Here is a 27851-nt window from a genome sequence, read left to right on the forward strand (position 1 = left end):
AGCCCCATGTAGCCATTGGCCAAGATGCTGTGATGTCATGAAATGTTCATGGCTGAAAAACAAAAAATGGGGAAAGCCCAAGAGATTGATGAACATTCTAATGACTAAATTGTAAATTCAGCAATGACATGTTCACAAACAAGTCAATATCTTTTAGAAAAGCGACAAGCCTTAGCCCTTCTTCTAGATGACTCATACAAGTAAATCAACATCACCCCCCAAAAATTGAATAATGCCACAATACAACTTTGTCATGGTAAAGTTCATGCATATTTCTGTTCAGGGTCTCTTTAGCCAGACTGAGTAGTGTCTCAAATAGTTAAAAGAAAAAAGACCAATTGTCAAAATCACATAATCAAACATTTTGCACACCTCTTAGAGGCTTTAAAAATATTAAGCAGTTTGTAAATGTTTTAAATATATAAGTAATAAAATAGGATGACCCAGACACCTCAGCTGTAAAACTGCTAAAGGTTTCAGTCTACAAAACCTTTTTTAAAATCTTCAGACGTTTTTCGCTTATTTTTTGTGAACATCTGACTGCATATATCAAATGAAGACATAAAGGTCTCCTTTGCTGTCAGTCCATTGGTCCATCTAACCTAGTTACTACTGTCTTCTCCAACAGGCAATATCCCACCTTTGCTCCCAAGTACCTGAAGGTGGTGTGCATGGTTCCCCCCTCCCCATTTTATCCTCACAGCATTCCTGTGAGGTAGGTTAGGCTGAGAGAGACTGACAGACGCAAGGTCACTTAGTGAGCTGCATGGATGAGCTGGAGTTTGAACTCTGGTCTCCCAGGTTTTAGTCCAACACGTTAACCTCTACATCAATCTGCCTGTCATGGACATGATCATAGCACATGTTTCCCTACGCTACTTTGCAAAGCCATTTTGAATCCTGGCTTAGAAGTCAAGCACTGGAAGAGAAAGCTTTAGAACAGAATTGGGGCACCAGTAGTCCTCCTAATGTTGCTGAGGTATCTTTATATTTGTGCTCTTTTGTAAGCCGCCCTGAGGGCCTTTTGGCCGAAAGGCGGGGTAGAAATATTAAAATCAAATCAAACTTCCATCATTCCTGACATGGTTGCTAGGGCTGGTAGGAGTTGCAGTTTGGCAAGCTCTGGAGGGCTACAGATTCCCCCCACCCCCGTTTTATAGACATTAAAGCCCTATCCAAGCTGAAGACATGACATGGTGCCACAGACATGACACAATAATAATACAACATAATATTCAAAGCCTTGTATGGATTCACTACAATAAACATCAGGAGGATAAATAATATCCTGTAATCCTAAACGTATACCATGTGCCAGAAAACATAAAGCTGGTTTGTTAAACTCCCCTCAGCAATTGTCCGTTGACTTTGCCGACTGTAAATTTAAACCAGATGATGGTCATTGGGTGGTCTTGAGTAGTAGGTCTGAAACATGGAACACAATTTAAAGATGTAGCATCAAAACAATTCAGCCAGAATGTTTAGGGACCAATAGATGGTTGTGGTGAACGAACAGGGTAGATGTGCTCCACTGGCTTAGCGTGCCAAGTGGCTGGGTTTCAAATTGCACTTCACAAGATGAAACAGAGAGGTGAGACAGACAAGAGTTTTAAGGTAAGGTGAAGGTAGTATAACAGAAGCATGGTGGTACAGGGACAAGAACTATGGGAAGCTCCCATATACTGAGTCAGACCAATGGTCCACCTAGGTTAGCATTCCCTGCGTGGGCTGGCTCTCCAGGCTTTCAGGCATGAATCTTTCACAGGCCAACCTGGGGGTGCCAGAATGGGAATGAACCTTGGACCTCCTACATGCAAAGGAGATGAGCTAATGCTGTTTCACTAACCCAGTCCTCTGTTTAAGAACTAGTTTGGTGAGTCATAGGCAAAAAGGTGCAGGCAAGGCAAGTATACCAAATTGCATGCAAGTAACGAAAGATGTTCAGAGATTAATGTAAACATGAATATCTCAGCTTATTAAATCAAAATATTTATTTATTTATTAATTTTATATCCCACCCTTCCTCCCAGAAGGAACCCAGGGCGGCAAACAAAACACTAAAAACACTTTAAGACATCTGAAAAATAGACTTTAAGATATAATAAAACAAAACATCTTTTAAAAAAGCTTTTAAAACATCTTAAAAAGCAATTCCAACATAGATACAGACTAGGATAAGGTCTCTACTTAAAAGGCTTGTTTAAAGAGGAAGGTCTTCAGTAGGCACCAGAAGGATAACAGAGATGGTGCCTGTCTAATGTTTAAGGGGAGGGAATTCCAAAGGGTAGCTGCCACTACACTAAACGTCTGCTTCCTATGTTGTACGGAACAGATCTACTGATAAGATGGTATCTACAGGAGGCCCTCATCTGCAGAGCACAGTGATCGACTAGGTATATAAGGGATAAGACAGTATTTCAGGTATCCTGGTCCCAAGCTGTATAGGACTATGTACACCAAAATCAGAATCTTGAACGTGGCCTGGTAGCTAATGGACAGCCTGTGCAATTCTTTCAGTAGCCGGTTGACATGATGATAATACCCTGCCCCAGTGAGTAGTCGCACCACCACATTTTGCACCAGCTGCAGCTTCTGGACCAACCTCAAGGGCAGCCCCACATAGAGTACATTACAGTAATCCAGTCTGGAGCTTACCAGTGCGTGGACAACAGTGGTCAGGCTATCCTGGTCCAGAAATGGCTGCAGTTGTCTTACCAGCCAAAGCTGGTAAAAGGCAGTCCTAGTAACTAAGGTCACCTGGGCCTCTAGCGACAAGGATGGATCCCGGAGCACCCCCAAACTATGAACCTGCTCTTTCAGAGGGAGTATGACCCCATCCAAAGCAGGCAATTGATCATTTATCTGAACTCGGAAACCACTAACCCACAGCACCTCCATCTCACTAAGATTCAGACTCAGTTTATTGGCCCTCCACCACTGAGTCCAGGCCCAGGCCCAGGCTTGCATGGCCCCGATTCAGATGTTACAGAACAATATACACAAACCATGTACCCAAACACTGCAACCTAACGCAGCTCCTTAAATAGAATCATAGAGTAGAATAGTAGAGTTGGAAGGGTTCTATAAGGCCATAAAATTCAACCCCCTGCTCAATATAGGAATCCAACTTAAAGCATACCTGACAGATATCTGTCCAGCTGCTTTTTGAATGCCTCCAGTGTTGGAGAGCCCACCACCTCCCCTGATAATTGGTTCCATTGTTATACTACTCTAATAGTTAGGAAGTTTTTCCTGCTGTTCAGCCAAAATCTGGCTTCCTGTAACTTGAACCTATTATTCCATATCCTGCACTCAAGATGCTGGCCCTCCTCTATGTACTTGAAGAGTGCTATCATATCTCCCCTCAGTCTTCTCTTCTCAAGGCTGAACATGTCTAGTTCTTTCAGTCTCTCCTCATAGGGCTTTGTTTCCAGTCCCCTGATCATCCTTGTTGCTCTCCTCTAAATCTGTTCCAGTTTGTCTGAATCCTTCTTAAAGGGCAGCATCCAGAACTGGATGCAGTACTCAAGATGAGGCCTAACCAGTGCCTAACAGAGAGGAACTAGTACTTCATGCGATTTGGAAACCATACTTCTGTTAATGCAGCCTAAAATAGCATTTGCCTTATTTGCAGCCACATCTCATTATTGCCTCATATTCCAGTTGTTATCAACAACAATTCCAAGATCCTTCTTACATGTAGTATTGATGAGCCAAGTATGCCCCATCTTATAACTCTGCATTTGTTTTCCTTTCCTAGGTGGAGAACTTTGCACTTATCCCTGTTAAATTTCATTCTGTTGTTTTCAGCCCAATGCTCCAGCCTATCAAGATCGCTTTGAATTTTGTTTCCAGGGTATTGGCTGTCCCTCCCAATTTTGTATCATCTGCAAATCTGATAAGCATTCCCTGCACCTCCTCATCCAAGTCATTAATAAAAATGTTGAAGAGCACTGGACCCAGGACTGAGCCCTGCGGTACCCCACTCAATACCTCCCCCTAGTCTGAGTGTACAGGAGGCTACCTTATACCGAGTCAGACCATTCATCCATCTACCTCAGTATTGTCTACACTGACTGGCAGCAGCTCTCCAGGATTTCAGGCAGGAGTCTGTTTCTCAGCTGCACCTGGAGATGCAGAGATTTATTTAATTATATCATTTCTATATTGCTTAATATACAAAAATATTTCTAAGTGGTTTACAGAAAACTAAAACAGGCAACTTAACAACAAACGTTACAAAAATACAAATGCTACATGTGCAAATGTTACATTGATACCAAATATTAATAAACATAAACCAATATCAATTCCTTCTCCTTGTGACACACTTCCCCTCTCAGCCTCCTGGCTCTCACCCAGGGCTCCACGCTTCCACCCTAACTCTTAGCCAGGGTCCAAACACAGCTCACCCCCCAAAACCTCAGAACAAAGAGGGTTCCTGGAATCTGCTGACATTATCCTCGTTTCTCACACTAGGCTTGTTTTTATGGGCAGGCACCAAGGTAGATGGAGCTACCTCGTGCTGCCCACAGCTGTGTCCCATTCAGCAGTCAGCTGCACCCCACACACCCACTTCCAGGCTACAGCAGGCTTAGTTTGGCGAGTTTCGGAGGGGGGCAAGGATTGAACTTGGGACTCTCCGCATGCAGAGCAGATGCTCTACTGCAGAGCTACAGCCCTTCCCTCTCCCATTCTGGCACCACACATCTAACGCATGGTCTTCATTTAAGCATATGTCCTGAAAAAAAGGCACGTGTTACTTACATATAGGGCATTTCTGTGTTGACTGTGAAGCATACTTTTAGACCCCCCCCATATCACAACTTCCTCCTGCAACAATTGCATGTTGCACACAGTTCTGCAAAGAAAACCCAATGCATGAGCACCTGCTCACCTATAGGAGCTCCGCACCATTAGAAACAGTCAAGAAAATATAGATGGGCAATTTGACTCCCCAAGACTCAGATTAGATGATATAATTTATTTAATCATTTATCCCACTTTATCTCATCAAAGATAGCTTAAATCAGCTACCAAATAAAACATTAATATCGGCAGATATCTACAACTCAATGAAAAAAGGAACAGCGTAGCAGATGGAACAGAAGTTGAAAAGAGTGAGTCTTGTTGAAAGTGTGAACATTCAGCCTATTTTTGTGCTTGCTAGACAGCTCTTGCAGGATTTTGTAGCGTTTCAAAAACTGGCAAAAGAGTGACAGTAGGACAAAAGAAATTAAGAGACAGATGTGTACCCTACGGGAAGCACAGCCTTATTCAAACCACTTTGAGACTCTCTTAAAAACTTCACTTATCATATACCAGGATGGTATACAACACTGCTTTCACTGTAATGATTTTACAGGCACTTAAGCCAGGGATAAGGAACCTGTGGCCCTCCAGACGTTGCTAGATTGATATTCCCATTATTACGGACCATTAACTGGAACTGATGGGAAATGGAGTCCAACAACATCTGGAGGGCCACAGTTTCCCCAGCCCTGATTTAAATGCTGATGTGATTGGTAGTCTGAATCTAACATTTAATTTCCCTCTAACTTTGAAAAATGAAAAAATTAAAATGGACTGCCTTCACGTTGATCCTGACTTATGGCTACCTATGAATAGGATTTTTATGGTAAGCGGTATTCAGAGGGGGTTTACCATTGCCTCCCTCTGAGGCTAGTCCTCCCCAACTTTGTGTGTGTGTGTGTGTACCTGCCAACCTAGCATAACACTTTATGCATCTGATGTTTCAGACTTTTATAAACAAAAGCTTATACCACAAAAAGATACAGGAACTGAGATGGGTGATTTGCAAAACATACCAAAAAAGCGTTCAGTCAGTTTCTATGTCCTTGCATAACAATCCAACTGCTGCCATGTAAGGCTTCTAAGGCCCCTCAGATCAAAGTTCACACTTATGAGTGTTTACTTGGAAGTGACTCTCACTAAGTTCAGCAAGACTTTCTCCCAGGTGACAGTACTCAGGAGTGCAGTCTTGTGGCAGGCTCTTTTTTTCCTCCTATCAGCAAATGCATATGCATAAAACAGACAGACAAAAGAAACAAAACCTCATTGCTTATATTTCTGCACCAGAGCAATCTGCACCGTGAACAGTGTTTTTTCTTTTACCACCAGGAGTCCCATTTACTATATATCAGGAGGAATACGATTCATCCTGAGTTTTAAAAAAAGCTGCTACCTCAGATATACCCATCACACCACGGCAGCCAATGCTAAAATGCCATCCTTAGATGAAGGCAGCAAAGTTGCACAAGTGCATGACATTTCATCAGAAGAAGCACAGATCGTCTATATAGTATTGGGCTTTTGCAGCTCCTGACATGGATTGTCCGTATTGATGTTTTAGAGTGGGATGTTCACAATCTGAAAGATTTCAGCTTCAAGGAGTTGTCAGTCCAGTTTCTGTAAAGTCGAGCCACATCATCAGTTTTGCTTGGGAGAAAGCCTCACACAGGTCTTAAGGACCGGAGTGGTTTATGAGGAAATCAGAGGGCTGGAAAGAGTTCCTAGGAGATAGGAAAGCTAAGGGGAAGGAAGCCCCGAAGAGCAATGGCTAAGAAAGGATGCAGGGTAGAAAATGGACAAGGGAACTTGAACCTGAGAGAAAGAGTAGAGGAGACAGGGAACTGGGCAAAAAAGAAACAATGAGAGAAGCTAACCAGCCAGTTATTTGACTGCAGCCTTTACTGGCTTAATATTGTTGGAACTTGCAAAGAACAGTGCTCTTTCCCATTAGGTTTATTTTTCATTACAAAAGCACATCCTTGGTAGATGAGCCATTTTAAAGGGCTTCTCATGTTTTAAAGTACAATTTAGCTATTTTTCTTCCATTTTTGCCAAGATATGTTTTTCAGCATGCAACAGGAGGTTTACATAACCATGTCTGGAATCTAAGGACTGAATCAAAGAAATCATTTCCCCCAAAACCTTTTGATACTGTAGGAAATCTGATCCATTCCAGATAAGTTCACACAACCACCGACTGTGTGGCTGGCTAGTTTTTGTTTTTCCAAACCAAATTGCAGTTTGCTATTAGTAGACTGGTCAGGCTCCAGCAACAGCCTAGGCCTAATCATAGCTGGTTGCTGAATCTGCCTTTTTTTTAATGTATCAAACACGCCCACAGAAAGAACCCTCGACTATTTGTTCAGACAAGACAAAGATGCTGTTGGTGGGTCATTCCTCTGACCAGCTGAGTCATGTGTGGCCTGCTCTAGATGGGGTCACACTTCCTCTGAAGGAGCGGGTTCATAGTTTGAGGGTTCTCCTGGATCCATTGCTGTCGCTTGAGGCATAGGTCACCTTAGTGGCATGGTGGAGTGTCTTCCATTAGCTTAGGCTAGTGACCCAATTGCAACCCTATTTGGACAGGGATAACCTCACTACAGTAATTTATGCACTGGTAACCTCATGATTGGATTATTGTAATGTGCTTTACATGGGGCTGCCTTTGAAAATGGTTCAGAAGCTTCAATTACTGCAGAAAGCAGCTGCCCAATTGTAGACAGGTTCAAGGTGAACATAGCATACAATACCAATCCTGTTCCAGTTGTACTGGCTCCCTGTATGCTTCCAGGCCCAATTCAAAGTGCTGGTTTTGACCTATAAAGCTATTTGCAGCTCAGGAGCCCAGTATCTTCTGGAATGCCTCTGCCGATATGAAACTACCCATACCGTTAAATCTTATTTTGAGGCCTTTCTCCAGATCCCCCCTCTGTAGGGTTGCAGGATCAGAAGCATCCCAAACCCTGACATTTTGGGGGGATGCCCAAGTGATGTCATGGGGCGGGTCCAAGTGATGTCATGGGGCAGGCCCAAGTGACGTCATTAAGCATCAACCACAGTTGCTTGGTGCATATAATTCATACAAAAACATTTCTCTGATTGGAAATTAACATAGAAATCTTATCTAAAAGATGGAGCCTGGGTATGCAACATTTAATCTAGCCAACTCTCTTCTGGCAAAAAGTGTTTAAGTGCCCTCAGGCCAGGCCAGTCACCAGAAGGCCATTGTAGGAAGAAAGGAGCCTAGTGTTGTGGAGATGTTAGATGGGAGCACTCAGGAGTAAAGATGGATGCCCCCGAAGGCTGCAATTCTAAACACACTTACTAAGGAACTAAGCACCATAGAACTCAATAGGACTTACTTCTCAGTAGATATGGTTTGGTTCTTACCTATAAAGCCCTTAACGGCATCGGACCGCAATACCTGATGGAACGCCTCTCCCGCTATGTACCTACCCGTTCGCTACACTCGAAGTCGAAGGCCCTTCTCCGGGTCCCAACTCATAGGGAGGCCCGGAGAGCAATAACTAGATCTAGGGCCTTCTCAGTGGTGGCCCCCAAATTATGGAATGCCCTCCCTGACGAGATACGCCTGGCGCCTTCTTTGTTATCTTTTCGGCGCCAGGTAAAGACCTACCTCTTTGCCCAGGCACTTTAATTTTAATTTTAATTGTAATTTTATTTTATCTTTGTCTTAACCTTGCTTTTAAAATGTTTTTATAGTTGTATTGTACCCACACTCATCTGTATTTAATGTGGTTTTATTCTGTTGTACACCGCCCTGAGAGCTTGTTGCTATAGGGCGGTCTAAAAGTACAATAAATAAAATAAATAAATAAATTGTGTTGCTGGTAAAGCTTGACTAAGGATCCTCTGCAAAGATATCCATATCCAAGCAGGGTTGGCAACCCACTGCCTGGAATGCCCTGCCCTATCTTTTAACACCCAACTTTCTTTACAGATTTGACCCTTTACTTCAGGAAGAGGTATGAGAAATGAGTAAGAAGATTCTCTACCCTTTTCTGTCTCTCCTGTGGGCTGCTATAAACTCACTTCATCAGCCAACCCAATTCCAGTGAATATAACTGACAGAGAGAAAGCACACATGATTTGGTCTACCTTCATAGGCAGCAGGTTGGGAACAACAACAATTGCAGCCACGCTGCCCTGTATGTGAATTCTCTTTTACCACTATTGAGCAAGAAACAAACAACAGAGTGCATCATCAGTGGGTTTAAGAAGGTTGAGCGGACCGAATGGAACCACTGTTGTGGCCTCTATGGATGAAAGGGAGTGAGGATAAAGATAAATCAAATGAAAATAGAAAAAGAAGACAGTGATGATTTCCTAAATGCAATACCATACCAACCACAACAAGATTCCTATGAATAAGACAGAAAACTCAGCATCCCACAGCCAGTCAGGATTCCTAACCAAAACCCAAAACTAAAAAAATCCTGCAGCCAGTCAGCCAAGGTCACAGAAATTCCCATGCAGCACAACCTGACCCAGGGGCTTCAATTAGTGTAGAATGCTATGGCACAATTGCTGACATGAGTGAGACCCTATCAGCACATAATACCTCTGCTCTGAAATCTGTACTGGTTGCTTATTTGCTACCAGGCCAAGTTCAAGGTGTGCTTTCCATGTTACAGGTGCCACATAGTACTTGTTCTGCTCTTGTAAGAAACCAATCCTTTAGTGTTGCAGCCCCTACCCTTGGGAACTCCCTGCCTATTGACATTAGCAGGTGCCTTCATTGTACTCTTTTTAGCACCTTCTAAAAATATTGTTGTTTAGGCAAGCCTACCCAGGCATGTAGAAGCTATTATTTTTTATCTATTTTTAACTCATTGTTGGTTTTATTATTTTGAATGTTTTTAAATACGTGTCTTTCACTGTTTTTGCCAATAATTCTATTTTTTTAATTCCTGCTATAAACCACTTTGAGGTTTTTATAATAAAGCAGTATATAAATGTTGTAAATAAAATTAATAAATAAATTTTGGAGTCACTGTGGCCCTTGGGTCTCTTTCCTCTTATGTATTGAGGCCATTTGGTACCATTTAGCTCAGTACTGATAACATGGGCTAGCATTGGCTCTCCAGGATTCCAGGCAATAGTCTCTTCCAGAGATTGAAATTTGGACCTTTGCATGCAAAGCATGTGCCCTTCCACTGAGCTACAGCCCTTTTTAAAAATGTATTTTTTAAAATTGTTCTTTTCAATTCACTAATGAATGCACAGCATACTAGTGCAGATCCACACCATGCATTTAAAGCACATTCAACACACATTTGAAGCACATGAATCCCACTACAGAATCATGGGAACTGTAGTTTGTTAAGGATGGTGGGAACTGTAACTGTGAGGGAAAACTTCACTTCCCAGGATTCTTTGGGGGAAGTCATGTGCTTTAAATGCAAGATGGATGTGCTTTAAATGTATTATGTGGATCTCCATTACTTCATAAACATTGCCCACGTATAAATCATTTTAATTAAATTTTAAAATGGAAATAAGCTATAAAGTTTACTTGGTGACCATGGGCTACGCAGCATCTTTCAGCCTAACCTACCCCTCAGGGTGAAAAGAACAGAGGGGGACCATGACCTCCCCAACGAAGAAGGGCACACTAAAATGTAGATAAAATAATCATTTGTAAGTAATAATTTACAACCATAGTGTGAAATCAGATACAAAGCAAGACATGCTATGAATAAATATTTATATAAGAATGAATGTTAAAGATGTTTATTATTTACACAACCTGCAAAGATATTTATAGTGCAATCCTATGCATGTTTAGAAGCAAGTCCCAATGTATTCAATGGGGCTTACTCAGACAGGGAAGCATGCACAGGACTACAATTCAATGATAAGGAACTTCACTCACCCAATCCAAAATTCAGAATCATGCCACTTTAAGCTGTTTTGCATCTGTTTTATATTTGTTTTACAGTTATTGGATTTTAAATGGCTTTATTTCTTGTTGTAATCTGCCTTGGTTTCCAATGCTACCTCACAGGTTGTTGGAAATATTCCATATACGCACACACTGGAGATGTAAAAATACATACACCCCATATAATGGCTTATTTTCAAAACCAATTGGCCATTGCAGAACATTTTTATTAAAAATAAGTATTAGTTTCCTGCTAAATAAAAGCAGTGACACCTAAATAAGCCCTGCCTAACTGCTTCAAAAAAAAAAAGGATTGGAGGAGGAGAGAAAGATTTATAACACACTTCTTTTCTACGTTCACTCAAAAGTCCCATTGATTTTCAGCACAATCCTAACCATATCTACTCAAAAGTAAGTCCTACTGAGTTCAATGGGGTTAGCTCCCAGGTATGTGGAATTAGCATTGAAGTTTTTCTCCCAGAAAAATTTCATATTAGGGAGGTTTCAAAACAGGTTATGAATAAGACAAGGTGCCCTCTTCCACAGTCCTGTAAAATTTAAACTTTGTTTGACTCCTTAATTTGAAAAGTATAACACTGAAACATGTACAGTTTTTAAAACTTCTGTTCAAAAATTATTTGAAAAATAGAAAGTATAATATATCATTTTTGCAAGTAATTAAAAAAAATCTTACATGTACACCTTTATGCCTACCAAGATCCTTCTGTGATCTTCTGTTGTAGTGCAATCCTGTGCATGTTTACTCAGAAGCAAGTCCCAATCCTGTACAGAGAAAATACTCTTTATGCTGCTGAAAGCTATATATTTACTGAATTCCTGATGTGAGAAAAGCAGGAAAAGGAAACTGTTCTCAGAACCTGAGATGAGGTTAGCTCTTGCTATTGTCAGTCACAACCCTGACTTCACTTATTGGCTAAAAACCTGAAAGGGCAGAGATTAGAGCTGAATTTAGGGGAACTAACAGAAGTTGTGGGGGATGGACGACTGATGTTTTGTTGTATATCTCGGGAACCAGACCATCTAGAAACTTAATTTTTTAAAAAAATGAAAGCTGAAAGTCTGGAAATTAAGGTGAGTTACCTGCAGACCTGGAGAGGACCTCCAGAAATTGGAGTCTCCGGCCAAAAGCCGGAGTTCTGGTAACCCTACCTCTGGGGGAGGCTTGGAGGGTGGTGACAAAGGGAGAGGGCTTTTTCCGATGGGACTCCCCATCTGTGGAATACACTCCCTAGTTAGGTCCACCTGGTGCCTTCATTGCCATCTTGTTTGTGCCAGGTAAAAACACCTTTTTCCCCCCAGTAGGGTTGCCAGATCTCCGGTTTTCAGCCGGAGTCTTCGGCAAAAGAGGCCCCTCTCCGGTCTCCGGCCATACTCACCTTAAACACGTGGATATCCGGTTTTCCAGTGGCCCCCTCAGCCACGCATGCGTGATTCACACATGCATACACCGAAGGATCTGGCAGGCAGCCCTTTCCTAGTCAGCCATCCTTCTCTGCTTGCTGCTCACTCCCTCCCCCCCCTTCCTTCCTGTCTGGAAGGGCCGGCATAACACAGTAAGCAAAGTAAAATCGCTCACTCTCCCTGCCCCCTACCCCCATTCTCTCCCCCCGCCTGCCCTCCTAACTGGTTTTAAAGTAAAATCGCTCACTCTCCCTGTCCTCCCCACCCCCATTCTCTCCCCCTGCCTGCCCTCCTAACTGGTTTAAAAGTAAAATCGCTCACTCTCCCTGCCCCCCCACCCCATTCTCTCCCCCTGCCTGCCCTCCTAACTGGTTTAAAAGTAAAATCGCTCACTCTCCCTGCCCCCCACCCCATTCTCTCCCCCTGCCTGCCCTCCTAACTGATTTAAAAGTAAAATCGCTCACTCTCCCTGTCCTCCCCACCCCCTTCTCTCCCCCCGCCTGCCCTCCTAACTGGTTTAAAAGTAAAATCGCTCACTCTCCCTGTCCTCCCCACCCCCATTATCTCCCCCGCCTGCCCTCCTAACTGGTTTAACAGTAAAATCGCTCACTCTCCCTGCCCCCCCACCCCCATTCTCTCCCCCCGCCTGCCCTCCTAACTGGTTTAACAGTAAAATCGCTCACTCTCCCTGCCCCCCCACCCCCATTCTCTCCCCCCGCCTGCCCTCCTAACTGGTTTAAAAGTAAAATCGCTCACTCTCCCTGCCCCCCGTTCTCTCCCCCCGTTTTCTCCCCCCTCCCGCGCCTGCCCTCCTAACTGGTTTAAAAGTAAAATCTCTGTGAACCTTTCCATTGGAGCCTCTGGCTTTCCTTGGTTCCCTGCCAACTCACCTCCTGACTTGTCCACTTGTCTGTTTCCTATTATGTTCATTGAGTATGTTTCACTTGATCCTTTTGAGACCTCCCTCTCTGGCTCCTGTTATTCTGTTTGTGCCCTGGCTTGCTGTGTCAAGAAGTACATTTGCCAGATATCCTTTGTTTTAAGGAACATACATGTTTTAAGAAACATTGCCTGTTTCTCCCCCCTTCTCCTATGATTTTTTTTCAGAACATACCAGTGGGGATATATTTTGATACAAGAAGCACTTGAAGCCACAGACCCACGGTGTTTCCCTTACTTTAAGTCTGATCTTGCAAGCCTTTTTGTGCTTATAACAGGGGTAGCCAACTTGATGCCTTCAGATGGTGGTGGACTACAGCTCTTGTCACCCCTGTCCTTTGACCATAATGGCTGAAGCTGATGGGAGTTGTAGTGCACCAGTATCTGGAAGGCAGCACATTGGCTATCCCTGCTTTATATGATGGTTGCAAGTGGGAAACAGGGTTGCTTGATATTTCATTACAAAAACTGTTTGTTTTTTTAAACGTGGAGCTAAATTCACACCTTTTGCAAATAATTAATCCACACTCATTGTCTTAAACTTTTAGATTTGAGATAAACTTTGTATTGGCACAGGGGATTTAATTCTAGGTGAACAGAGAAGACTCTGCCATTCTCTTACCGGAGTCTGATGTCTTAGAGTAAACAAAGCCTATGTGCTAACTTCTCTAATGACTAAATTGCATACCTGCATTGAATTGTTGTCTATGAAATCAATGCACTGTAGATAGCAGAATCTGGTGGCAAACATTTCACATTTTTGCTTCCAAGTCACAACTTCTCAATGCAGCTATCTCTATAAAACTATAAAAACTAAAGAATAATGAACAGTAATTGAAGAGTATAGGATAAGGACTATGCATATGAATGCTGAGTAAAGGTATTTGCTATAAAATTACATATTTTAACAATATGTTTTTATGGTTGATAGTTTATTTTATAATAAATTTAAAATGTTGTGCCTATTATTGTAATGAATTGTTTATTTGGATTGCTATATTATGCTTTGAAATAAATTAGCCTTTTGACTTTTCATGTAATGATACATCATTTACATTTTTTGCTGTCATGTTGTGAGCCACGTTGGGCACATTTGTGTGGGAAAGTGACATACAAATTGAAATAATAATAATATTGCTCACTCTCCCTGTCCCCCTCACCCCCATTCTCTTCCCCTGCCTGCCCTCCCCACTGATTTAAAAGCTCAATCGTCCTGTCCCCCGTCTCATTAGGAAAAGACAGAAACAGCAAGTGTGTGTGTGTGTGTGTGTCAGGCCCAGGATGTGACTCAGGAACCAGACCAACGATTGTAGTTAATTCGTGTTTTATTAGGGTAATGTCCAAACAAAGACTGCGTTTTCTCATGAATCAATACAGGGATACAGGTCCTGCGGCATTGGGAGAAAGTTGACAGAGCAAGGGACTTCTTCCCGCCTGTTCTTTAAGAAGGGGCCAAACGGGCGCGCAATCTTTCGCTCCTCCTTAACTGCCCCTCAGGTACTGCCCGCCTTCCCCCCCTTCTCTCCTGTCTTTTCAGCTGTCTGCGTGTGCACGGTGAGGGGGGAAGCATCACCCCCTCCTCTTCTGAAGTTTCCGATTCCAGGATGGGGGATAGGGGAGGGGCTGATGGTAAACTGCCTCCCCGCTTTTTGGCTGTGAGCAGCCCTCCCTCTTCCCCCTCTTGCTCTGAGCCTGAAAGAGGAGGAGGTGTGAGAATGTCCAGGGAGGGCTCAGGCTCCCCGTCGCTAAGCGACCTTATCACTGGCAGTTCCTCTGTTTCGTCTTCGCTCCAAAGGGGGGAAGTTCCTCCCCCTTCCCTCTGCCATCCATCCGAATACTCTTCTCCCAACTCTCCGGGATCCAGCTCCCCGGGATTGGGACCCCAGCTCTGCCTTCCAACACCATCCCCCCTCCCAGGCTGTGCCCCCCTCCCCTTGTCTGGCTTGGGACGGTGGGGAAAACGTTGATGGAAAAGTTTTACCAATTCTGGAGCATGCACATCAGCTGCATCTTTCCATGATCTGTCAGCCACCCCATAGCCTTTCCAGTGAATCAAGTACTGCAGCTTGTGGCGTCTGATCCTGGAATCTAAGATCTCCTCAACTTCAAACTCAAGCTGCTCATTTACCAGGAGTGGAGCTCCGGGAGGTTCCTCCGGCCGTAACTCACTGGGAGGGGCGGCTTTCGTTAAGACGGATCGATGGAACACAGGATGTATTTTAAACGTGTCAGGCAGCTTCAGTCGGTACGCCACGGGATTGATTTGAGTTTCTATTTCGAAAGGACCCACCCTCTTGTCTTGTAATTTTCTACATTTGCCCGGCATCTGGAGGAAGCGGGTGGACAGCCATACCTGGTCTCCCGGTTGAAGGGGGGGGCCCTCCTTCCTGTGCAGGTCAGCAACTCGCTTGTACTCCGTTTTGGCTTCGTTTAACTGCTGTTTCAGTGTCTGTTGCGCCGCTTGCAATTCCTTAAGGAAGTTCTCAGCTGCCGGTACCAGCATTCCTTCTGAGCTGCTTGGAAAGACTTTAGGATGGAATCCATAATTAGCGAAGAACGGGGTTTGTTGAGTGCTGGAGTGCAGAGAATTGTTGTAGGCGAACTCTGCAAAATGCAAATATGATACCCAGTCAGTCTGTTGATAGGACACATAACTTCGTAAATATCTTTCCAAAACGGCGTTCAAGCGTTCCGTCTGCCCATCTGTCTGGGGGTGATGGGCGGAGGAGAGTTTTAATTCCGTCTGCAACTGTTTCCACATTGCTCTCCAAAATTTGGCTGTGAACTGAGTTCCTCGGTCTGAGACTACGCTGTTTGGCAATCCATGCAGCCGGTAGACTTCTTTTATGAATAACTTGGCCATTTCTTTAGCCTCTAAGGCCCCTGCACAAGGAAGAAAGTGTGCCATTTTGGTAAGTAGATCCACCACTACTAAGATGGCTGTCATTCCTTGGGACTTGGGTAGATAAGTTATAAAATCCATGGAGAGGTCCTTCCAGGGTTCGTGTGGGACAGGCAACGGTTGTAACAGTCCTGCTGGTGTCCCTGTTTGTGTTTTTGTCCGCAGACAGACAGAGCAGGACTTTACATAACTCTCAATATCCCGACGCATTTTAGGCCACCAGAAGTCCTTGGCCACGTTCTGAATGGTCTTGTAAATCCCAAAGTGTCCCGCTGTGATGGAATCATGACACTGGCGTAGGATTCTGAGCCTTAATTCCCCTTCTGGCACATATCTGGCGGTTTTGAACCATAACAGTCCATTTCTCCAGTGAAAGGTTACTTCTGAGTCTTGACCTTGTCCCGTCTCCTGCTGATATTTTAGCATGTCTGCATCTTCTTGTTGTGCCTTTTTGAGTTCCTCTTCCCATGAAGGCTGGCATACTCCCAACGTTAATTTCTCTGGCGGGATTACGTACTGAGGCTGGTCCTCGGATTCACTTTCTTTGTATTGTGGCTGTCTGGATAAGGCATCCGCTCTCTGGTTTTTGGCTTGGGCATGGTAAGTAATCTGGAAGTTAAACCTAGTGAAGAACTGGGACCATCTTATCTGTCTCTGGTTCAGCTTTCTGGCTGTTTGGAGGCTTTCAAGATTCTTGTGGTCGGAGCACACTTCGATTCGATGAGAGGTCCCCTCTAGGTATTGTCTCCAGTTTTCAAAAGAGTCCTTGATGGCCAGCAGCTCCTTCTCCCAAACTGTGTAGTTCTTCTCTGCAGGCTTTAACTTCCGAGAGAAGTACGCACAGGGGTGCAGCTCCTTCCCTTCTTGGTCTAATTGTAGCAGGACCCCCCCGATGGCAAAATCTGAAGCATCTGCTTCCACTACAAAAGGGCGGTTCGGATCAGCAAAGCGCAGAATGGGCTCAGTAGCAAACCTTCTCTTCAGCTCCTCAAAGGCCTCGGTGGCGTTCTCTGTCCATTGAAACTTCTTCTTCCCCCTTAAACAGTCAGTCAGAGGAGCTGTTAATTTGGAAAACCCTGGAATGAACTTTCTGTAATAATTGGCAAACCCCAAAAACCGTTGTACATCCTTTTTGGTGACAGGTTGGCCCCAGTCCAATATGCAGCTTACTTTCCCTGGGTCCATCTCCACGCCTTCCGCTGAGATTCGATATCCAAGGAAGTCTAGAGACTTGAGGTCAAATCCACATTTCTCTAATTTAGCATACAGGTGATTTTCTCTCAGTCTCTTCAACACCGTCTTCACATGCTGGTCGTGGTCTTCCTGGTTCTTTGAGAACACCAGGATATCATCTAAGTAACAGATTACATACGTGTCCAACAAGTCTCTAAACACGTCCATGAATTTTTGAAAAATTCCTGGACTTCCACAAAGCCCGAACGGCATGACCAGGGATTCATACTGTCCGTAAGCGGTCAAGAATCCTGTTTTCCATTCATCTCCCTCCTTCATTCTGATCAGATTGTACGCTCCTCTCAAATCCAACTTCGTGAAGATTTTTGCAGAGCACAGTCGGTCCAGCAACTCTGAGATCAGGGGCAGCGGGTAGCTGTTGGGGATGGTGATCTGGTTCAATGCGCGATAGTCATTACAGGGTCTGAGTTCCCCCCCCTTCTTTTTCACAAACAACAGTGGCGCTCCAGCAGGGGATTGTGAGGGGCGTATGAATCCTCGCCTCAGGTTTTTATCCAGGAATTCCTTCAGGGCCTCCCTCTCATTCTCTGTGCGAGAGTAGATTCTCCCTGATGGGATGCTGGCTCCTGGCACTAGGTCAATCGCACAGTCGTAAGGGCGGTGGGGGGGTAAAGTCTCTGCCTCTTTTTCATCAAACATATCTTTGAATTCTTCATACTTTGGCGGCAGGGTCACTTGCTCGATCTCTTGCACTGCCCCCGCTAAGGTGTTCTTGATTCCTTCAGGTTGACAGTTCTCCTGGCAATACTGTGAGGTGAACCACACCACCGCCTCCTTCCAACTTATTTTGGGTTCATGCTTTGCTAGCCAGGGCATTCCCAGAATCACCTCAAAGTTCGAGAGATCTGACACGTATAGCGAAATGAACTCTTCGTGCCCAGGGATTTGAAGTTTCACTTCCTCCGTGGCTTGTGTCACCCCTCCTGACTTCAGGGGTCTCCCATCGATAGTCTCCACAGCTAGGGGAGCGTCCAGTTTCCACCGGGAAATTCCATGATGCTTGACTAACTTTGCATCAATAAAATTTGTGGAGGCTCCACTGTCAATTAAGGCAGTGGAATTAAACACCACTCCTCTGGAAGTTGTAATCCGAATAGGCAAGACCAACACCCCCTTTGAGGGAGGTTGGATCGTTGGGGGGCCTTTATACAATGCTGCCCCCAGTCCACCAGCCTGCACGTGGACTGGGTGTTCTAGTTTCCCGCCAGCTCGGCTTTCCCCCCTTTCAGTCCACAGTCTCTGGCCACATGGCCCGGCTTTGAACAATAAAAGCATAAACGTTCCCGGCGTCGTCTTTCCTTTTCTTCTTCCGACAGTCTTGGCCTAGCCCCTCCCTGTCCCTCAGTTGCATTACCTGCCATCCCTGCATTGGGAAGGGTCTTGTTGCGGGATGCCGAGGCTGAGTATCTCGGGACCTCCTGCTTCCTTTCCAGGCGCCTTCCTTCCATCTGGTGATCTATCTGTAGGCATAGCCGGATGAGCCCTGGTAGGTCAGCGGGGGGGGGGAGGTCCTGGCCAACTCATCCAGGATTTCAGCATTTAATCCACTCCGGTACATAAACATCAGGGCGGCGTCATTGTAACCAGTTTCCTGGGACAGAATTTTAAAAGTGTTAGTGTACTCGGAAACAGTCCCTTTAGCTTGCTTCAGAGCGCCTAGTTGCCGCGCTACTGTTTCAGCCCTTTGCGGGTCTTGAAACATCTCGGTCATCTCCTGTATAAATCCTCTGTACCTTCCTAAGACAGTATCCTTTCTCACGAGATACGGAGTCACCCATTTTGCAGCTTCTCCCTCCAGGAGGCTAATCACGAAAGCTACTTTAGCCCCATCGTCTGGAAATTCCGTGTGCCTGACATCCAGATATAACTCACATCGAGCCACGAAGGTTGCCAACTGATCACTTTGTCCTGCGTATTTTGGGGGCAATCCAATGGGAACCTTTACTACGGCAGCTGGAGGGGCTGTTCGCATCTGGTCTATCGTGGCCTTCAAGGTTTGATTATCCATCTTCAGCGCCTTGACTGCTGCTAGCAGGGCTTGAACATCCGTCTGCAAATCAGCTACATTAGTCCTCAAGAGTTCCACTTCTTCCGTCTCAGAAGTGGGGTTCGTCCCCCCCGCTGCTCCCTTTGACATCTTGTCCCAGTCAAGTGAAGAGAGCGTTGAGGGTGATTTAGGTGGCTCTGTCAAGCTGTCAGGCCCAGGATGTGACTCAGGAACCAGACCAACGGCTGTAGTTAATTCGTGTTTTATTAGGGTAATGTCCAAACAAAGACTGCGTTTTCTCATGAAGCAATACAGGGATACAGGTCCTGCGGCATTGGGAGAAAGTTGACAGAGCAAGGGACTTCTTCCCGCCTGTTCTTTAAGAAGGGGCCAAACGGGCGCGCAATCTTTCGCTCCTCCTTAACTGCCCCTCAGGTACTGCCTGCCTTCCCCCCCTTCTCTCCTGTCTTTTCAGCTGTCTGCGTGTGCGCGGTGAGGGGGGAAGCATCACCCCCTCCTCTTCTGAAGTTTCCGATTCCAGGATGGGGGATAGGGGAGGGGCTGATGGTAAACTGCCTCCCTGCTTTTCGGCTGTGAGCAGCCCTCCCTCTTTCCCCTCTTGCTCTGAGCCTGAAAGAGGGGGAGGCGTGAGAATGTCCAGGGAGGGCTCAGGCTCCCCGTTGCTAAGCGACCTTATCACTGGCAGTTCCTCCGTTTCATCTTCGCTCCAAAGGGGGGAAGTTCCTCCCCCTTCCCTCTGCCATCCATCCGAATACTCTTCTCCCAACTCTCCGGGATCCAGCTCCCCGGGATTGGGACCCCAGCTCTGCCTTCCGACAGTATGTGTGTGTGTGTGTGTGTGTGTGTGTGTGTGTGTGTGTGTGTGTGTGTGTGTGTGTGTGTGTGTGAAGTGACCTGCTTTAGGTAGCAGGATCAGTGGGATAGATGAAGGCAAGAATTATCTTTTGAATGGTGCCATGAGATTTATTTTTTTTAATATCGGCCCTTCCATTGTGGAGGGTGGGGATTTGGGCTCCTAACACAAGAAGCAAATTTTGTTTATTTACTTTTCAAAGCTAGCATAACTCAGTGGCTGACCAACTGAACTCTGAATCAAGAAGCCCCTGTGCCATACATTGTGACTTTACTGTGGGATAGCCTGGCCTCAGTGATCCATGCTCTGATAACCTCCTGTGTAGACTACTGCAATGCAGTCTACATGAGGCACCCATTGAAAACTGCAGCTGGTGGGGAATGCTGTGGTTTGGCACTGAGAAGGCTGGGTGGGGGAAATATATCACTATTTCTCAGACTGTTGCTGCGGCTTCTGGTGTGTATTAATTTGAATACTCATAAAACAAGTATAAACAGTTGCAAAACAGCTTAAAGTGGCACGGTTCTGAATTTTGGGCTGGGTGAATGAAGTTTTTTTTATTATTATTATTATTTGATTTATATCCCGCCCTTCCTCCCAGTAGGAGCCCAGGGTGGCAAACAAAAGCACTAAAAACACTTTAAAATAATAAAAACAGACTTTAAATTAAAGCAAAACATCTTTAAAAACATTTTAAAAAAAGAAAAGGTTCCAAAGCGTAGGTGCTGCCACTTCGTTGTTGTTGTTATATGCCTTCAAGTCGATTTCGAGTTATGGCGACCCTCTGAATCAGTGACCTCCAATAGCATCTGTCATGGACCACCCTGTTCAGATCTTGTAAGTTCAGGTCTGTGGCTTCCTTTATGGAATCAATCCATCTCTTGTTTGGTCTTCCTCTTTTTCTACTCCCTTCTGTTTTTCCCAGTATTATTGTCTTTTCTAATGAATCATGTCTTCTCATTATGTGTCCAAAGTTTATGTGTCCAAAGTCAGAGGAAGGCAATGGTAAACCACCTCTGAATACCTCTTACCATGACTAGCTTTTGCTAGTCGAGTGGTCTAGAAATCCAATAAATAAAATAAATAAATAATAAAACCCTATTCATAGGGTCACCATAAGTCGGGATCAACTTGAAGGCATTCCATTTCCATTTTCCATCCATACCCCCTAAGATGGTGAGAAGGAATGACCTTGTCACTTCAGCTGGACCTCTTTTAGGTAAGATTTCTATTTTAATTTCCAATCAGAAATTTTTTTTTGAATGGTATGCTGCACACAAGTGTGGTTGATACAATGTATCATGCTTCATGATGTCACTAGGGCCCACCCCATGACATCACTAGGGCCCGCCCCATGACATCACTAGGGCCCGCCCCGTTTTCTCAGGTTTTTGGATGATTCTGACCTGGCAACCCTACCACCCAGGCATTTGATAGACCAAGATTATGTTGTCTATTATTATTTATTCAGTATTCTGCCAAAGCTTCCTGTGGCAGTCTGGCAGTGTTGTTGTTTTATTGTTTTGTTTTTAATCACATGATATATTTGTTTTTGTTTTTAACATTGTTGCTTGGAGACCTTTGGTTTTCAAGTGACTAATACATCTAAATTATTATTATTATTATTTAACTCAGTATTGTCCACTCTGACTGGCAGCAAATCTCAAAGGCCTTGGGCAGAGGAGGTACTCTCTATCACCTGTTCCTGATCCTTTTAACTGGAGATGCCACAGGGATTGAAGTTGGGACCTTCTGCATGCAAAGCAGGTGCTCTACCACTGAGCTACGGTTCCTCCCCTTCTGGTGTGTTCCCTCCAACTTACCCAGGATGACGGGGCTCCTGTGCTGTTCATGGCCCAACTCCCTTTCAGTTATAAGAATCTATATTGTGCTTTCAGTCTTCAAAGCACTTCACATTCATTTGTCACACTAATCCTTATAACAGCCCTGAATGGTAAGGCAGAAATACAGGTGCAGCTTTCCTTTTCACTGCATCTCCATGCTGAGAAAAGCTGCATCTGCTGAATTTCTATCTTAAGGAATTAGAAATGGGAGCATAAGGTGCCTTTTGCCAAGTCAAACCATGTCCATCTAGCTCGGTACTGTGTACACTGACTGCCAGCAGCTCCCCAGGGTTTCAGACAGGATTCTTTCCCAGCCATGGCTGGAGACAACAGGGATTGAATCTGGGACTTATTGCATGCAGAGCATGTGCCCTACCATTGAGCTGTCCCCACAAAAGCCTTTAGCAGAAAAATGGGAACCTTTTAAAACAAATCAGAAAGCTAGTTCCTTGGACTTTAAGATCCTCAGCCTTTGATGGAACAAGTTAGGATTGCCAAATGCTTGTCAATCCCTGCTCCTCTGCCTTGAACAGCAGCTTCATCTGCAACCATTGGCAGACGATAAATGTTATTTTCCATGCCGCGAAAAGCTTCACCTATTGATTTCTTTATACCAAGCTGCAGCAAAATGGCAGAGGTGCAGACCAGGATGTGCCTCTCCCCCGCTTAGAGCAAGTCTGTAAAGTATTGTGACTAGCTGCAAAAGAGGACATTCAAGCTACACATGCTGAAATTCTCTTGTCTACACAACTATTAAAGGTGCAGGAGCCCTCTCCAAACCTGGAACATTGGAAGGTAGCTTTTAAGTCTGGCCATTGGTCCATCTAGCTCATTATTGTCCATATCAACTACTAGTACAGTAGCAGTTCTCCCCAGACAGAAGATATTCCCAGCCGTACCTGAAGATGCTAGGGACTGAAACTGGAACCCTCTGCATGCAAAACAGATGCTCTGCCACTAAGCTCCAGCCCTTCCCTTGGCCTCTCTACTGCAAATATAGTGTTGAAGCTAATGGTACTCTTCACTCATTTATTTCTGCTGAGAAAGTAATTCTCAGTTTTTAAGGCAAACCAATATGGGTGGGTTTTTAGCAATTGCTATGTGGCTATAGCAAACTGCCAGCATCTATTCCTGAGTATTCTTCCTTCTTATTCTTAAGTTGTTTTTCTTAACACATAATGGTTTCTAGTAATGATGATGTTGATGATGATGTTGCAAGAACATGTAAATATCTTTCAGAAAATATATTCAAGATTGTTTCTCTGAAAGGAAATGTTGTTATAAAATACATTTGTTACTTTTAATGCTAGGGGTGCCAGCTCTTAAATTATTTATTTTTTTCCTGCATGACAATAGGAAATCCAGCAGTTGCTAATTTCTCCACAATGGCATATCTGTACTGAGAAAATCTTCACTGGTTGAATTTCTCAATTATGGCTAGGATTAAAAACACAGGGGTCTCTATCAGGAAAAGGGGTAGCATGAGAACAACACCATGATCAAAAGTCCACATGTGCAAGGAAGCACTCTTGTTTCATTTTTTTAGCCCATTGCTCATTGTCCTACCTATAATTGGTACAGTGATCAATTCATGCATTTCTTTTTGAATATTCATTTATTTAAAATATTTCTATCCCGCCCTTCTACCCTATAATAGGGCACTCAGGGCGGCTTACAAAAATAAAATCAAACATGTACAGAATAAAACTGTAAACAGTAAAACCACAAAAACATTAAAATAATTAAAATACATAAAATACAATATTTGGAACTTGAAAAGATGCCTTCCTGGTTATTTCAGCTTACCATGGGTGCCAAATCATATATGATCAGCAGCTGTCCATGATCATATGATATGTTGCTGAACAGTTTGAAGGATCCAGCTCCAGGTACTCCTGGATCCAGTTTTGTCACTTGAGGCTCAGGCAGCTTCTGTTACTAGGAATGCCTTTTACCAGCTACAGCTGGTCCACCAGGTACAGCCATTTTTGTACAGGGATAGCCTGGCTGCAGTGATGCAATGGTAACCTCAAGGTGTGATGAGTAGTGTAGTGACAAATTCAGAAGTGCAGGATCCCTTCATGGTAGTCATGCCACTTCCCCTCACTCACATGCCTCCTCACTCACTTGCCTTCTCTCTGTTGTCATCTTCACACTCTTCAGTCCTTCCCACATGCACCTTCTCCCACAACCACAGACATCCCTTGGAGCCAATCAGCCCGAAAGGGGAGAGTGTTAGCTACTGAGAACAGTCTCCTCAGTGGCTGACTTACCTCCTTTCACTTTGATTGACTTCAATCAGCAGGAAAGGACAAGGAACCATGTTAGAAGATTCTTCTCAGTGGCTAATACATCCCCCTTTCATGCTGATTGGCTCGTAAGATGCTGGAGACAGGAACCTGGCTGGGACCCTGCTCCCAAAAAAGTAAGAGGTCTAAGATCCCACTACACCCTGGACCACTACTCCCCTGAGCTTGATTACTGCAATGTGCTCTATGTGGGGCTATGCTTGCACCTGATCCAGAAGCTTCAGCTGGTGCAAAATGCTGTGGCTAGACTGCTGATGGGGACAGACTACTGCTAGCACATAACTCCAGTGCTTAAAAACTTGCACTAGCTGGCCCATGTTATTGGGCCAGGTTCAAGGTTCTTGTATTCATTTTCAAGGCCCTTAACAACTTGGGTCCAGGATATCTGAAGGACCACCCGATTCCTAATATCCTGGACCAATCACTGAGGTCTTTGAGGGAGTCTCTTGTAGTGGTCCTGGACCCCCATGGCTCAGATGAATGGCTCATAACAATTAGAAGCCATGCTGTCAGTGTAATGGGCCTAAACCTGTGGACCTCCCTCCCAACTGAGATTAGCCAGACACCCTCCTTGTTGAACTTCAGGCACACGGCTAAAACCTTCTTGTTCCAGCAGGCATTTTAAGGTAATGTTTGGTTTTATGATGATTTTATTGTTCTATTGTTTATTTTATGTTTGTTTTGTTTTTATGTTCGCCACTTAGAAATGCAAACGATTAAGTGGTATATCAATGTCTTAAACAGAATAAAATAAAACAAACTGTACCATGTCAGCGGGCCGGTGGGGGAATCCAGCAATCAATATGGTGCATGAGACTGGTGATCATGTGCTCTGGCTTTCAGAATGGTACATATGCACACCTGAGTTCCTTTTACTTATATCTGTGGTTCTTCTCTTCCGCCTCTCATTTAGATCCAATGCAGATCAAACTGACACTCTCCGAGATGGAGTGCGCAGATATCTTGAGCTTCCATCTAACCAGACTGTGCTGATAGTTCATGCAAAAGTTGCTCAGAAATCATATGGCAATGAGAAAAGGTAGGACATCATCTTGAACTTCCTGTTGAAATCAGATTTTTCACTTTCCCAGTCACCATCTTGTCTAGGAAGCACATAGAGCCAGAGTTGCCCATGCTTTTTATTCAGTGCAAGAATAGGCACACATACATGTTGTGGCACATTCTTCCTGCTCTTGCTTGACGTATCATGCTGTGCTGACCAAATTTGAATTCTTGCATATTTTAGCGTGCAAGAGAGGGAAAAGTCTCAGGCCTAATACAGAGATCCTTGAATCTTGGAACACTGGTTTCAAAAATGGTGCTACCTCATGTCCAAAATCAATGTATGTATGAGTCATGCTTTTTATTCGGCTGGTGGCTACCTATTCAGCTGTGAAAGGAGAAGTAACCCTGAAGGATCAGTGTGACCCCTGATTTCTGACTGGTGCCTGGCAGCTGGATAAGAAGTAGCACCTTCCACCAGTAGTGTACTGGCAAATTCAGAAGTGCAGGATCCCTTCATGATAGTCACACCCACCCCCTCACAGCCACACCCCCTTTTCCACTTTCCCTTATCTCCCTTGCTCTCCCTGTCATCTCGCAAGCCAATCAGCATGAGAGGCTGTGTATTAGCTATTGAGAAGAGTCTCCTGAGTGGCTGGCTCACCTCCTTTCATTCTGATTTGCTCCAATCAGCATGAAAGAACAAGCTCCCTGGGACCCTGCACTCAAGTAACAGGTCCATGACCCTCCGCGTCCCTGGACGACACCCTTGCCTCCCACTAGGATGGGAGAGAAATTTGCTTCAGTTTGAATTTTAATGTGAAACTCCCTAATTCACACCTCCCACTTGTCCTCCTCCAAATTTTGCAGTGCTGTCTTCCAACCAAATAATGTGTACAAAAATGTATACTAGGGGAAAGTGTACATAAAACTGTATATCTTTGTGAAAATAGCATACAAAATGCATTTTATTAGGGAAAATTGCTTGCACAAATGTATATATCAGGGGAAATGGCACACAAAAATGCTGATGCCTTTTTTTTTTTTTAAGTTTGCGAACGGAGAACTGAAGAGTGGAGAAACGAGAAACCAAAACTGATAGATTTGTCCATCCCTACCTCTCACTGGAGTGAGAATTTAGCAAGCTGCTTCTCGCCTGGCTGGCAGGTGTCTCATCCTTCAGCAGATGAGAAGTTTGCTCTGCATTAGCACAGATCTGTCTAAGGTGGTTTCTGATTTCGTGATGGAAATAACACTTTCATGCCACTTTTGGACCAGCCACTGCTGTTGTCCCTGAACAAATTGTCAGGAGACCTGTATTGGCCAGTCCAAAAACAACATGTGAGATGCCATTTCTCATTGAACAGTTACTACTCCTTTCAAGAAATGAGTGATCACTCCAGGGGCTTCTGTCGTGAGCAGAGGTCTCCAGCTGATCTCCAGTTCCCCATTTATTACCTGCATGAGAAGCAGCCTCCACATTTTTATTTTGGGAGGGGGGCAGACTCTCCATGGGCAAGTTCTTTGGTGTGTCTGGGAGGGTGACTTTGTGGTCTAAACAGGTTGTCTGATGCAAGTCCATTCCCTCCCCTTGCCATGCTAAAGATATTGACCATCCTACTGGGAGGAAGGGCGGGATATAAATCTAATAAATAAATATCAATTCTCTCTTCCAAATTTCATCATGCTTTGGATGAAGAAATAACATGGTAGAGAAAAGGCCAATGGTAGTCTGAAATTCCACTGATTGAGCTGTTACCTCCCCCCCCCGAAGCTCCAGTAGGAATTGAAAAGGGCCTTAGATCAAGGCAGCACCTTAAGTGGTCATAATAGGACCAGTCATACACTGCTGTCTCTTTGCAAGCAAAACCTTTGGTCAGTTTCACATTGCCATCTATTTTGACAAAACGGTACAATCTCTGATTACTTCTTCACACACCACAGAGTTAAACTATGGAATTTGCTACCACAAGATGTACTGATGACAATTTTAATAGCTTTAAAAGGGAATTTGAGAAATAAGCCTATTGGTGGCCATGGTGGCCATATATTGCTGCCAGTATGAAAGGCTCTGAATCCCAGTTGTCAGGGAGCATGAGTAAGAGAGTGCTATTGCACCCATGTCATGCTTGTGGGCTTCCCATAGGCATTATGTTGGTCACTGTGAAAACAGAATGCTAAGGTAGATGGGGTTTTGGTCTGATTCAGCAAGTATGCTCTTACATTCTTATGGCCAAGATGTAAAATAATGACCCAGAAAAGTACATTATAAGATAAGAGCACAGATCTTCTTATGTTCTTAAACCTAATTGTAATAAAACTTGGAAAAGAAAATTGTGGGGGGTTGCATGTGTGGTTTTGGCAGGGAAGAGGAAATCAGTTAAGAACTGTCTCTAAACTTGTAGCTAAATGAGTCAATTTGGGCCTGGTCCCTGTTTTGTAAGTAACATCCTCAAAAATACTATTATGCTGTGGGAGTATAAAATCCCCCCTTTTTGATGTCTTTTATAGCCAACATTTTACATAGTACCAATGCGGCATAAATCCCACCCATTCACATGAGTTTAAAGACAGCGGAAACCCCAAATAAAACACAGGAAA

General features: G+C 44.2%; 1 protein-coding gene across 1 annotated transcript in view; it reads left to right on the forward strand.

Annotated features, from left to right (window-relative positions):
- The window catches only part of RBPJL (recombination signal binding protein for immunoglobulin kappa J region like), an 82452-nt gene that overhangs the window by 31692 nt on the left and 22909 nt on the right, over positions 1–27851 (forward strand). Inside the window, exon 3 of the mRNA XM_061630595.1 lies at positions 25162–25287. Within this exon, the coding sequence (XP_061486579.1) occupies positions 25162–25287 (126 nt within the window). The remainder of the gene's footprint in view (positions 1–25161; positions 25288–27851) is intronic.

The sequence above is a fragment of the Rhineura floridana genome, chromosome 6 (assembly GCF_030035675.1).
Source record: "Rhineura floridana isolate rRhiFlo1 chromosome 6, rRhiFlo1.hap2, whole genome shotgun sequence".
Taxonomy (NCBI): domain Eukaryota; kingdom Metazoa; phylum Chordata; class Lepidosauria; order Squamata; family Rhineuridae; genus Rhineura; species Rhineura floridana.